General features: G+C 45.0%; 1 protein-coding gene across 1 annotated transcript in view; it reads right to left on the bottom strand.

Moving 5' to 3' along the window:
* EFHC1 (EF-hand domain containing 1) overlaps positions 1-12,954 on the bottom strand; it is a 62,441-nt gene extending 49,487 nt beyond the window's left edge. The window contains exons 1-2 of the mRNA XM_056130620.1: positions 12,849-12,954; positions 4,587-4,808 (exon numbers count right to left, since the gene is read on the bottom strand). Of these exons, the coding sequence (XP_055986595.1) occupies positions 4,587-4,808; positions 12,849-12,908 (282 nt within the window). The 5' untranslated portion in view covers positions 12,909-12,954. The remainder of the gene's footprint in view (positions 1-4,586; positions 4,809-12,848) is intronic.
* Between the last annotated feature and the right edge of the window lie 1,097 nt (positions 12,955-14,051).

The raw sequence follows: 14,051 nt of genomic DNA, 5'->3' as shown, positions 1-14,051 counted from the left end.
CCAAACCACAACACCAAAAAGGAGAGAGAGAGCAAAAGGGAATGCCCTGCCACAGAGGCAGAATGGGAAGTGGGGGATGGGGGGTGGGAGGGGTACTGGGATTGGTGGTGGTGGAGAATGGGCACTGGTGGAGGGATGGGTACTTGATTATTGTAAAACTGAAACCCAAACATGAAAGTTTGTAAGTCTACAACTGTACCTCATGGTGTTTCCCTAATAAAAAAAGAAAAAACATTAAAAATAGAACTCCCACTTGACCCAGCAATACCACTCCTTGGCATCTATCCCAGGGACACGGAAACATTAATTTGAAAAGACTTGTTCATTGCAGTGCTGTTCGCAATAGCCAAAATCTATAAACAACCCAAGTAGATAAATTGTGGTGTCCAGTGGATTGCTATTCAGATCTAGGAAAAGATGAAATCTCTTTCACTGCAACTTAGATGTAACTCGAGGGTTTCATGCTAAACAAAGTATAGCAGAAGGAGAGAGAGAGAAATACTGAATGATCTCACTTATATGCGACACACTGAAAAAAGAAAGCAAGGGAATAGACAATGACCAAGGAGAACAAATCCTGAGAGCTGGCCTGCAGAACTGAGTCTGCCCAACTGGGGTGCGGGAGCGTGGAAAAGAAGGCACCTAGGGAGAGAGGCAGAGGAATATTTATGCGAGTGGGGGGTATGATGCAGTAGAATTGCACGCCTGAAACATAAGTATTCATACTACCAGAAATCACGACACTGCTATGAAGAAAAATAAAGAGAAAAAGCGTATCTTTGGGGAAAGAAGCTGAGCTGAGTCAGAAATATACAGACACTGGGGGGCGTTAGTGTGCAGAAATGTGCACTGGTGAAGGGATGAGTGTTGGAATATTGTATGAAACCCAATCATGAACAACTCTGTATCTGTGTATCTCACAGAGATTCAATAATAATAACGATAACAATAATAACAACAACTGTCACTGTCACTGTCCTCCCGTTGTTCATCGGTTTGCTCGAGCGGGCCCAGTAATGTCTCCATCGGAGACTTTGTTGTTACTGTGTTTGGCGTATCGAATACAATAACAATAACAATAATAATTAAATTAAATTTTGAAAAAGAAATATATAGTACCTGAGGTTCCAATAGCTCATCCACGTGAAGTTATCCCGAAACCAGGGTGTCTAGGTCTGGAATTTCAACATGCCCCAAACTGTAGATTTTGTTAGTTACTACCATGAGGTAACAGTTGGAGCCATGGAAGTGGGTGAGCACTCTTAAGAAGGACAGAATGAAAACAGAACCTTGAAAAATGCTATTAAAAATGCTAAATACTATTAAACTGCATGAAGTACAGTTTACTATTAAATTGTACAGAGGCCAGAGTGAAAAGCAAATGATAAGGAAGAGGAAAACTGTTCGGAAGGAGCAGTTTCAAGAAGCAAGAAATGTTGTAAGCGGGTCTAATGAACAGGCCAAAGAGACTGCTAGTAAAAGAAACATTTCGAGATTTGGTAAAATCTGGCTGCCTGGACAAAGTTGGACTTAAAGGTGAAGGGAAGTCAGATTATAGGCAATCTGACAGTCAAATGAAGAATAAAGTGATGCTGTTTTAGTTTCTGGAGTCACTCACACCCAGCAGTTCTCAGGGGCTACTCCTGGCTCTGTGCTCATGGGTCATGCCTAACAGTTTTCAGGGGGACCAGGGAGTATCAAAGATCAGACTGGGATCGATCACATGCAAGGCAAGTACTTTAACCCCAAGACTACCTCTCAGGCTCCAAAATACTGATGTTTAAAGGAGTCAGAAGACAGAAGCAACTCTCTTCAGGCATCAAAGTATAACCTCATAAAGAGAAGTACCACTGTGACTAGATTGTTTAAAGGAAGCAACGCTGTATCACTGTCATCCCATTGATCCTGGAATTGTAACCCTCCCTTCCTCCCAGCCCTGAGATTTTAGCAGCCTCTTCTTACTCGTCTTTTCCCGTCAATTGGAGGCTCTTTCAGGGCCAGGGGAATGAGACCTGTTGTCGTTACTGTATTTGGCATGTTGACTACAGAGAGCTTGCCAGGCTCTGCCCATGTGGGCAGGGTACTCTCAGTAGCTTGCCGGGCTCTCCGAGAGGCACAAATGGGTAGTAAGTGTCTTATGATGTGTCCGGAAAGCGGCCTGGAGTGTGGCGGTGGTTGGACAATGGAGGATGGCTGCCGGGGCTGGGTCCCTTGGGGTGGGGAGGGCTACACCCGCCCCACAACCTGGCGCGGAGTCCCGAAAGGAAGTAACATGAAGGTTAAAGATGAAAGAACAGTCTTAGTAGCAGAGTGAAAAGTTAGCTTAAAAAGTAGAACATAGTGGTTAGCAATATGCAGAATCGTACAGGAGAATAAAAAGAAGAATGCAGTCAAGGTAGAGGTCCTGGACATTAATCACCTAAATAAGAAATGAAGTTGTATTCTAAGAATGATGAAAAGAATAAATCATGTCCAAAGTCTGGATGAATATGAGGGATATTAAAGTATTCATCTTGGATTTTACCCAATTATTAAACATTGATTTAATTCATGCAAACCTTAGTTATCACAGTGCAAAAAAAAAATAATCTTAGCTTCAAAACTAGACATTTAACTACTTTCTATTAATTATCCATGGTAAGGAACATCTATACATTAAAATGATCTGATTCAAGTAAAATGAATAATTCCCCCGAAATAAATTGTGAATCTGTAAAAATATAAGTTAAGTAATGGCAATGGCACAAAGTGACAAGAGAAAAACAAACAAAAAGCACAAATCCTGTTTTCCTGTCCTCCCTATTTGAACTGAGTTACAACTTTCTCATTAATATTTATCATTTTCAGTTTATAATAATACTTTCAGTATAAAGTTACAAGATTTGTGTCTTGATAAACTGTGAAATGCCTTGCCACTCTCTTCTTTATATTTTCATCCCTCTCCCTAATATTCTGATTTTGCTGTACCAACCACAACTTTGAATGCACACGCACACACACACACACACACACACACACACACAATTTTTTTTTAGAAGAGAATTGAGTTGAGGAGATAGTACAGATGGTAGGTCACTTGCCTTGCATGCAGCCAACCCTGTTCAATCTGGGGCACCCCATATGGTTCCCTGAGCCTCACCAGTTGTGCGATGAGGCTGAGTGCAGAGAGAGGATGAAGCCCTGTGAATCATTGGGTATGACCCAAAATTTAAAAAAAAAATGAAATGAGGGGAGGGGAAGGGAAGGGTAGAAAGGAGAGAGGAAGCGAAGGGTAGGAAAATGAGAGGAGGGGAAATCACGTGTGTTTGTATACGCACCTCTATAACTGATGCTATGTGGTGGATGTTTAGATTCAGTCTAAGAACATGTATCTAAATTTGTTAGTGTCAAATGAATCAACTGAGATGGGGAAGGGGGGAGAGGTTATATGGAGCCTAGTGGGTACATCAGAAATAGTTTTATGTGAAGCAATTATTAATGCGAGTGGCACAGTTTCACGGCCAGCTTATTTTATATTGTTGAATCTCCAGCATCAAAACGTACTCATTAAAGGGTAACTAGCTAGATGAAAATGTTAGACGTTAAAAAAAAATCAGTAAAAAGATTTTTTGAAAAATCAAGAAGAGGGGGGCTGGAGTGATAGCACAGCAGGTAGGGCGTTTGCCTTGCATGCGGCCAGCCCAGGTTTGATTCCCAGCATCCCATATGGTCCCCTGAGCACCGCCAGGAGTAACTCCTGAGTGCAAGAGCCAGGAGTAACCCCTGTGCATTGCCGGATCTGACCCAAAAAGCAAAAAAAAAAGGGGGGGAGAGGCAAGAAGAGGAAGAAAGAACAAAGGCTAGGAGTCACTTAGGAGAGCTAACTTATAAAAATCGACCAGCAGCTCTCAGCTCCAGCTTTCATATGTGAAAATATAAAACTTAGGATCAATGAGGGTTGAGGAATTTTTCTTAAAAAGTCCAACCAGAGAGTCTGTTGCACGGCGAGGGTTAAAAAACGCTTCGTCTTAGTTGAAAAGAAATGACTTGGTGACAAAATGAAGGGTGATAAGGATATGAGGCAACGCACACGACAAAAGCAGAGAGTAAATATGACAAACACAAAACTGCTCTGCCGTCCTTTGGGTGCACTTCATGTCAAACCCGAAACATTCCCAGAGAAAAACAAAAACTTGAGATATTCTATAGAAACAAGACGGAGTCATTGTCACGATGACATTTTATACTTCAGAGAGATTTGAGGGATTTGTTACGACCGCAGGATATGGGACTTTTTAAAGTAGGAAACACCCAGGAGGAATGAATGCAGAGCTATAGAATAAACTCAGCAATTTAGAACTCGTCCAACTGCATCCGGAAAATATTCCAGGGAAGTCTACAGGGAATTATTTTCTGTGATCAGCTTCCTGACCCGAGAAAGCCTCTTTTAATCCTGAGTTCAGCTGTCCGTGACTAAGGGTTGAGGCATTTGAACAATTTTCCCTCAGAGCGCTCTGGAAAACCTGTGGTTGGCTGTTGACTTCTCTGCACAGTTGGCTCTCAGAAATCTGAATTCAAGGGGGCAATCCAAAAATTCCAGATGATACCTTTTTGTCAAAAGCCACATGCGCGGGAACAAATTGTGCAGGTGCGGCCCGCCTAGCTTCACCGTAAGTTAGAAACGGAGTCTTGGAGATCAACTCCTCCAGTTCATCCTGGGACAGCTGGTTGACCGGGAGTGGAGCCCCACCTATCCCGACCGTTGGGCGCCGAATGACTGCATAGCCGTTCCTGTAGCCCAGCGTCTGGCTTCTGTGAAAGGCTGTTTTCTGAGAAAGGAAGGAAGGAAGGATGTCATCAATGATGTTTCATGATTAATGTTATCAGTCGTAAGTATTTCTGAAAAAAGTGCTGACTTTAGAAGAACCACTTAGAATGTTCTGTATAAAGAGCACCAAACTTAAGTCAGAAGGTTCAGCATTACATTATAATTTTCTTAATTTTTTTTTATGAAAAATCAAATCATTGGATCATACCCACCAACGCTCAGAGGACCATGCAGCCCTGGGGATTGAACCCAGACCACCTTTGTATAAAGCATGCACCCAGTCCATTGGGCTACCTTTCTGGCCTAGAAATGTCTTATACGTACATACACATATATACATATACCTATACACACATATATATACATATATACGTCTATATGTATGTATGTGCAGGTGTGTGTGTGTGTGTGTGTGTGTGTTTGGGGGCCACACCCAGTGATGCTAAGGGCTTACTCCTGGCTCTGCACTCAGAAATCACTCCTGGCCACGCTCAGCAGGCCACATATGATACTGTGAATTGAACCCAGGTCAGGGGCGTGCAAGACAAGTGTCCTACCCCTTCTACTAACTCTCTGGAGAAATTTCTTGTGTTTTTAAGCTAAACCACTTTCCTAGGCCCAAGGAAAAGGCCTGAGCTTAGATTAATAAGACAAAAATTTATTAATTAAAATGTAAAGCCTTACTCTGGAACATCCAATTTAACGACCAGTTCGCTTTTCAAGAGAAATTAAAATATCGTCTCGGACACTGTCACTGTCCTCCCGTTGTTCATCAATTTGCGCATCTACACTTAATTTCTCACTAGCCTCCTCAGGTACTTCATTTGATAGGGTGGTGAGGAATCACAGAATTTAGAGTGAGATGAATATTTACATAAAAACAAAGGGCCTTCTATGCATCAAAAAGACCAGTGCTGGGCTGGATGGAGGAGGTGGAAGGGCCCCCTTCCTGCTGGTGGGAACGTGAACTGGTTTAGCCTTTGGGGAAGACAATATGGACATTCCTGAAAAAATTAGGAACTGAGTTTCCTTACAACCCACCAATTCCACTCCTGGGAATATACCCCAGGGGCTCAACAACCCAATGCAGAAAAGACTCCTCTGTTCGTTGAAGCGCGATTCAAAATAGCCAAAATCTGGAAACAACTCAAGTGCCCAAGAACAGAGGACTGGATAAAGAATTTATGGTACATATAGCACTGCAGCACTGTCCTTCCGTTGTTCATTGATTTGTTTGAGCAGGCACCAGTACCGTCTCCATTGTGAGACTTGTTGTGACTGTTTTTGGCATATCGCATATGTCACGGGGAGCTTGCCAGTCTCTGCTGTGCGGGCAGATCACTCCTGGTAGCTTGCCGGGCTCTCCGAGAGGGGTGGAGGAAACGAACAGGGGTCGGCCACATGCAAGGCTAACACCCTACTGGCTGTGCTATTGCTCCAGCCCATATACACGGTACATCTACACAACGAAACACTCCTTGGCCATACCAAAAGATGTAAAGGCCCTCCCATTGATCATCAATTTGCTCGAGCGGGCCCAGTAACGTCTCCATTGGAAACTTTGTTGTTACTGTGTCTGGCATATCGAATACCTCACGGGGAGCTTGCCAGGCTCTGCCGTGTGGGCGAGATACTCTCGGTAGCTTGCCGGGCTCTTTAAGAGGGACGGAGGAATTGAACCCAGGTCTACCAGGTTGACGACGTGCAAGGCAAACGCCCTACTCGCTGTACTATCACTCCAGGCCTACAATTTGAGTCCTTTTTACGTCCCTGGAACATCCCCCTACACACACACACACACACACAGCACTGTAGCACTGTCCTCCCGTTGTTCATCGATTTGCTCGAACAAGGCCCAGTAACGTCTCCATGGGAGACTTTGTTGTTACTGTGTTTGGCATATCGAATTCGTCACGGGGAGCTTGCCAGGCTCTGCCGTGCGGGCGAGATACTCTCGGTAGCTTGCCGGGCTCTCCGAGAGGGGCGGAGGAATCGAACTCGGGTCGGCCACGTTGGCTGTGTGCGAGGCAGACGCCCTACCGCTGTGCTATCGCTCCAGCCCGAAAGATGAAGTCATGCAATTTGCTGACGCGTGGATGGCTCTGTGGAGTATCATGTTGACTGCAATGAGTCAGAGGGAGAGTGAGAGACACAGAATAATCTTACTCGTATGCAAGCTAAAAAGAAACACAGTAGGGGAATAACCCGACGCTAAAAGGTCAGAAAGGAAGAAGAGGAGAACTGGTTCTTGGAGGGAAGCTTGCCCCCCATCCCGGGGAAGGGGGGAGGAGGATGAGATAGGAGAAGTGCAAGACCGATAACGATAGATAGAGGGAAATGGCCACTCCGCAGAAGGACTAGATTGCCAGAGGAGGTAAGTGGCATGCAATCCTGTCAGTAACAGTTTTGTAAACCAGTGTCTAAAACGGTGGGTGGGGGGTGGAAAGAGGGCCTTCCACAGAGGCAGCTTGGGGGGTGGGAGCATGAGGATTTTGATGATTTTAGTCCTTGAACCAGTGGAAGCTTATCTCTGGACAACTGCCTGGCTTTCATAATCGGGGAAAAAATGGAACCTCCTTATTACAGTGACACATGTATTCATACATTCATTTTATTCATAAACATTCACATGTTTATTACGCACATGCTTTTCAAGGCAGTACATGCAGATTACAGTCTTAAACTCAATTATCCCACCCTGATCCTTTTAATTACGATCACTGTCACTGTCACTGTCCTCCCATCGTTCATCGATTTGCTTGAGCGGGCCCAGTAACGTCTCCATTGGAGACTTTGTTGTTACTGTGTCTGGCATATCGAATATGTCACGGGTGGCTTGCCAGGCTCTGCAGTGCAGGCGAGATACTCTCGGTAGCTTGCCGGGCTCTCCGAGAGGGGCGGAGGGATCGAACTCGGGTCGGCCATGTTGGCCGCTTGCAAGGCGAACGCCTTACCCGCTGTGCTATTACTCCAGCCCTTTATTAAGATATAGTGCAATTTTATGGGAAATCAGAAATGCAAACTTTGTCATTACAACAAATACAAAAGATCATGAGAAACTACTATGAACAAGAACATGTCAACAAATGTGGCAATTTAAAATATATTTATAAATTCCCCAAAACACACAACTTAAGTCTGAATCAAGAAATAGGATAATCCAAAAAGACCAAGAAGGGAGATTAAATTAGAAATCAAATACCTTCTACATAAGAAATGCCCAAAATTTCACTACTTCTAGTTTCACTAGTATCCATTAGTTTCACTAGTGGATTCTACCAAATATTTAAATCAGAATAAATACTCTTTCATTCTAGCTGGGCTGGAGCGATAGCACAGCGGTAGGGCGTTTGCCTTGCACGTGGCCGGCGCGGTTTGATTCCTCTGCTCCTCTCGGAGAGCCCAGCAAGCTACCCAGAGTATCTCGCCCGCACGGCAAAGCCTGGCAAGCTCCCCATGACGTATTCGATATGACAAACACAGCAACAACAAGTCTCACAATGGAGACGTTACTGGGCCTGCCTGAGCAAACTGATGAACTACGGGAGGACAGTGCTACAGTGCTAGCAATTGAACAGGAAGCAATATTTCCCAACATATCTTAAAAGGCCAGCACTACCCTGATATAAAAACCAGATTAGACTATTTCGGGAAAAAAAATTATAGACTAATGTCTCTAATGGTATACATGCAAAAATTCTCAACAAAATATTTGCAAGCTGCATTGAACAGTGCACTTAAAGAATTGTACAATATGGTAAAATGATATTTATTCCTGAGATGCAAGGATGGTTTGCAATAGAAATTGTGAATACCACATTTAACAGAATGTAAAAATCACCAGCTCATCTCACTAGATGCAGAAAAGGTGGCTGACAAAATACATATTTTCATGATGAAAATGTGCAAAAATCATGTATAAAAGGAGCACCGTCCAATATAATAACAAACCCACTGCAACATCATAATCAATACTGAAAAACTGGGTGCTTTTCCTCACAGAGCACATATAAGATAAGGATACCCACTCTTAATGACTCCTGTTCTACATAACACTAAGTTCTAGTCGGTAAAATCATGCAAGAAAATGGGGGAAAAGTATTAAAAATAGAAAGGAAGATGTAACATTTTTAATTTGCATCTATTGTTCACTGAAGTATTATTCGTAACAGTCAAAGTATGGAAGCAATGTGTCCAATGAATGCATGAATTAAAATGTGAGGTATGTGTGTGCGTGTGTGTGTGCGTGCGTGTGCGTGTGTGTGCGTGTGCACTTTGCCTGGGAATGGGTCCATATTCATAAACTCTCACACACATACCACAGGAGAATAGTTCAACCGCAGGAGATGAGGAAATCCTGACTTTTTTGGTGATGGCTTCCATGAAACTTCAGGGAATTATGCTAGGTGAAATTATGAAAAAGATACGGTATTATCTCGCATATATGTGAATGCTAAAGCCAAAATCATAGAAACAGCGAGTAAAGCAGTAACTACTTGGGGGCAGGAGGGTGAAAGCAATGGAGAAATAGTCGATCAAAAGTACAAATTCACAGTTTCTTCAGGTGTAAGGTGAAAAAGCTGGGTAGAGAGAGAACACGCAGGGAAAGTTGCTTGCCTCGAGAGTGGCCAACTGCTGCTTCAAACCTCCAGCACTACACTTGGTCCCCTGAGCACCAACCCAGGAGTAAGCCCTCAACACAGCCAGGTGTGGCCTCCAAAAAAAAAAAAGGAACAAAAAAAGAATAGTTCTAAAAAAAAAAAAAAGGAGGGGGCTGGAGAGATTAAAAAAATAGTTGTTGATCTAATGTACACCATGACTATCATAGCTAGTAATGCTACATTAAATACTTGAGACTTTATCTTAAATGTTCTTATCACAAAAATACTGCAATTATTCGACAGAACAGAGGTGTTAGATAATGCTATGGAGATAATCACTTTATTAAATATAATGGTATTAAAGTAACCCACTACACTCTTCAAACTTAGGCAATGTTATATGTCCACCAAAACTGGAAGAAAATAAAAATAAAAATTAAGGATCATTTATTTATTTTCCTTTTTGTTTTCTTCTATTAGATGTTTTAAACCATACATTAACATATATGTACACATACACAAACATGTACATATACATGCATATCTACATTCTAAACTAAAAATGCTGAGCAAAAAGTCTATTAACCAAAAAGCATCTTTTAATGAAAAGATGACTCATATACCTGTTCATTTCTTCACAGCTCAACTTACCATCCTTCAAGATCTGGACTTAGAAAAATATACAATAAACTCCTTTTGCTTAAAGCGTTATAATTTGGGACCAGAGAAAGAGTGAGTACAGTGGGCAAGGCATGTGTCTTGCACTCAGTCGACCTGAATTTAATCCCTGGCACCCCATAGGGTACCCTGAGCACTATCAGGAGTGATCCCTGAGGGCAGATGGGTGTGACAAAAAAAAATGAAATCAAGTTATTACTTGTGAATCTTTTTTTTTTTTAATGCTCACATGTCCTGAGTCACAAGTCAGCTGGAGCTAATCAAGATATATCACAAATAACATATAACAAAAGGGGCTGACTTCTAATTTCTTCACTGGGTAACTTCAAATCCCTTCTTTCACCTCTAGAGAAAGAAGCCGTTATCAGCTGCTTCCTTGATTTCCCCATAATAAACACGTCTGCCATCACGTTTATTATTAACGAACTTTTTTTTTTTCCCCAGAAAAACAAACAAAAAAACCAAACCTCAGACCCTCCTACCCCTTCAGCCATTAAGATTCAGCCTCTGACGTTTTGAGAGTTATAACGAAGAGTGACCATGTTACTTCAAATAAAACAGATCGGCTAACAGTTGGCCAGTGTATTGAAAATAGGAAACAAGTCAAGAAATAGCTCATCTTTCTTCTAGGACAGTGATATATAATTCTAGAGCCTGGGACCTCCAATTCACACCGGGATTCCCCAAACCCACTCAGTTGTACCTTGAGGAAAAACCCACATTCAAGCTCAGTGCTTAGGTTATTCCTACACAGGGCAGCCAACAGGACTTCAAACATTTTCTACGAGAGCATCCTTCGACTTTTTCACGTCTGTGGATCTGCCTGTGCTGCATACCAGACCACAGACCAGTAGTTAGAACCAAGGTGGTAGACCAGAGGCTGTCGATGTTTCTACAACCTGCGGTTGGCTCTGGTCCATCCATGCGCGCCAGGGGCTGACGGTCACTGTTCCGGACCACATAAAAATGAAGACTCCAGGGAAGGGAAAACCCTACGGGGCTGTCTTAAGTGTGGAATGACTACGCGAGATATTTCGAATCCAAATTCCCTCACCAGACTTTGATTCTAAGAATTTCAAGCTGGCACGGTATTTATTATGACGGGTCTCATTCTCCTAACCCTGAAAGAGCCTTGAATGTGGCACTTTTTAAAATCTCAGGGCTAGGAAGAAGGAGACGTTACTGGGGCCTGCTCGAGGCAATCGACGAACAACAGGATGATCGTGATCGTGATGGTATTTACCATGAAGATGAACTTGGTGCAGGTCAGTATTAAAGTATATGAATATAAAATGAGATGCTTCACCTATGATAATCAGCATACTGATTGTCAGCATTAATTTTCCATGATATTCCTCAACACGGATCATCAACCTGTAACTGTTATGACTGAAACCAATATTCAATAATGTTGTTGTCAAGGCTTAAACTATCGCAGGAAGCTTTCTTCTCTTCAATTTCGCTGAAACGAATCCACCTTAAGCCCCCAGACAGCAGAGGCACTAAACCAAACCGAAATCTAAGAAAAATTCAAAAAAAGTCTCGGGGTATGGGGGTGGGGAGGGAGAAAGAAAGTATAGGGTCAGGCAGAGAAAGCCACACGAAAGCCACACAGGTCGGGGCCTGGGATGGTTTTACTGCCAACAAAGCCATGTCGGATTTGTTTGATGGACCTAGAGGATCATGGATTAAGAGGAAGATGGGCATAGCCCAACTTTGCAAAGGGCCAGTACAAAAATCGAGACGGGACAAAGTTGGATTAGATCGTAAAAAAAAAAAAGGCATGAAGACCAGGCTGTGGGGTCAGAGAATTAACAGAGTGCAGAGGGCGTTAGACTTAGAAGTGGCCAAGCTGGGTTCTGTCTCTGGCACCCTGTGGAGTCCCTCAAGCCTTGCCAGCAGGGATTCTGAGTGTGGAGGGAGAGAGGGAGGGAGAGAGAGAGAGAGAGAGAGAGAGAGAGAGAGAGAGAGAGAGAGAGAGAGAGGAAGAGGGAAGAAAGGAGAAAGAAAGGAAGGACGGAAAAGGGAAGAAAAGAAAGGTGGAAGGAAGAAAAAGGGAAGAGAAGGAGAAAGGAAGGAAGGAAAAGGGGAGAGGGGGAAGGAAGGAAGGAAGGAAGGAAGGAAGGAAGGAAGGAAAGAAGGAAGGAAGGGGAAAGAAAGGAGGAGGAAGAGGAAGGAAGGAAGGAAGGAAAAAAGGAAGGAAGGAAGGAAAAAAGGAAAGAAGGAAGGAAGAAAAAAAGAAAGGAAGGAAGAAAAAAGGAAGGAAGGAAGGAAGGAAGGAGAAAGAAAGGAGGAAGAGGAAGGAAGGAAGAAAAAAAGGAAGGAAGGAAGGAAGGAAGGGGAAAGAAAGGAGGAGGAAGAGGAAGGAAGGAAGGAAGGAAGGAAGGAAGGAAAAAAGGAAAGAAGGAAGGAAGAAAAAAAGAAAGGAAGGAAGGAAGAAAAAAGGAAGGAAGGAAGGAAGGAAGGAAGGAGAAAGAAAGGAGGAGGAAGAGGAGGGAAGGAAGGAAGGAAGAAAGGAAGGAAGGAAGGAAGGAAGAAAAAGGAAGGAAGGAAGGAAGGAAGGAGGAAGGAAGGAAGGAAGGAAGGAAGAAAAAGGAAGGAAGGAAGGAAGGAAGGAAGGAAAGAAGGAAGGAAGGAGAAAGAAAAGAGGAGGAAGAGGAAGGAAGGGAGGGAGGGGGCGCGGAGGGCGGGCTGGCCGAGGGAGGGTCGCGGGGCGGGGGCGCGGGGCGGGGGGCGGGGGTCGGGGTCGCGCGGGTCCTCACCGTGGGGTCCGCGAAGGACGTGCCCGGGAGGAGGGGCAGCCCGTGCAGCGAGCGGGACATCGCGGCCCTCGGGAGGCACCGCCCGGCGGCCGCGGACACGCGTGGCTCGCCCAACCCCGCGCGTCGCCACGGCAACGCCAAACAGCGCCAGGGCGCAGGCGCGGGCCGGGAGACTCTGCGCGTGCGCAGTTCCCCCCTCCCCCTCCCCCGCTCTCCCCCCCGCCTCCCCCTCCCGCCCCGCGCCGGGCTCCGCGTTCTCGCGTTGAGACGGCCGCGGCGAAAGGGGCGTGGCTAGCGGGAGCCGGGGAAAGCCGGCGAGTGGGACCGCCCACCCCTTGGCCCCGCCCTCCAGCCCTGATTGGCCCCGCCGTCCGGCCCTGGCTGGCCCCGCCCTCCAACCCTGACTGGCCCCGCCCCTCCAGCCCGGGCTGGCCCCGCCCCTGTGGGGTAGCCACGCCCACCGACCGATTCGCTCCGCCCCCTACCCGCACGCCGGCGGCGTCTCCCGGGGCCAGTTCTCCTCCGCGCTGGGAGCGTCTTAGCACTTGCTCATCGGTGGAGTCGGAGGGTGGGTGGGAGGGGGTCCTTAGGTGCACGGGCTCGGACGTGATCTTTACAGAGCAATGGGGAGTTCTGGCCTCCACGCAGCCCGCCCGGCGCCAGGACTCTGGGAAGGAGTTTTGTTGCATTCTCACGTGCTGGTTGCAATTGTTTTCTCACGTGTTGGTTGCAATTGTTGGTCCCTGGTGAAAACCAATCAAACCAATGCCCAGACTCCCAACTTCTGGTAGGCCAGGATTGCAGAAAATTCTATTGGTACCCAAGAAAGAAAAAAAGAATTAAGGTGGAGTTCATGCCCAATTCAATCAGCTAATCAGTGGCTGAATAAATAGCAGTACTCCTACAAAAAAAAAAAAAGACTGTTCAGTAAGCTAAAGCAACCATCTGGTCACGAATCTTCCCACTGCTGCCTTATTCCAGTCTCCTCTATTCTGTTTATGTTTCACCAGCTTCACCTTGGCAAAACTCTTGCCGATCCCTTTAGTTCTGCACTTCTGAGTTCTCAAGAGGGACGGATCTTTGACTCAGGATGCTCAGCATTTGATTGAAGATCTAGCAGGTTCTTGGCTCCTGATCTTGATTCTTATCTGTGGCAGCAGGGAAAAGATCAGAGGCATTAAGTTCCTCCAAAGAGAAAGCTGA

This window comes from Sorex fumeus, unplaced genomic scaffold (assembly GCF_029834395.1).
Source record: "Sorex fumeus unplaced genomic scaffold, SorFum_2.1 ptg000080l, whole genome shotgun sequence".
Taxonomy (NCBI): domain Eukaryota; kingdom Metazoa; phylum Chordata; class Mammalia; order Eulipotyphla; family Soricidae; genus Sorex; species Sorex fumeus.
This window is presented reverse-complemented; position numbering and strand designations above follow the sequence as displayed.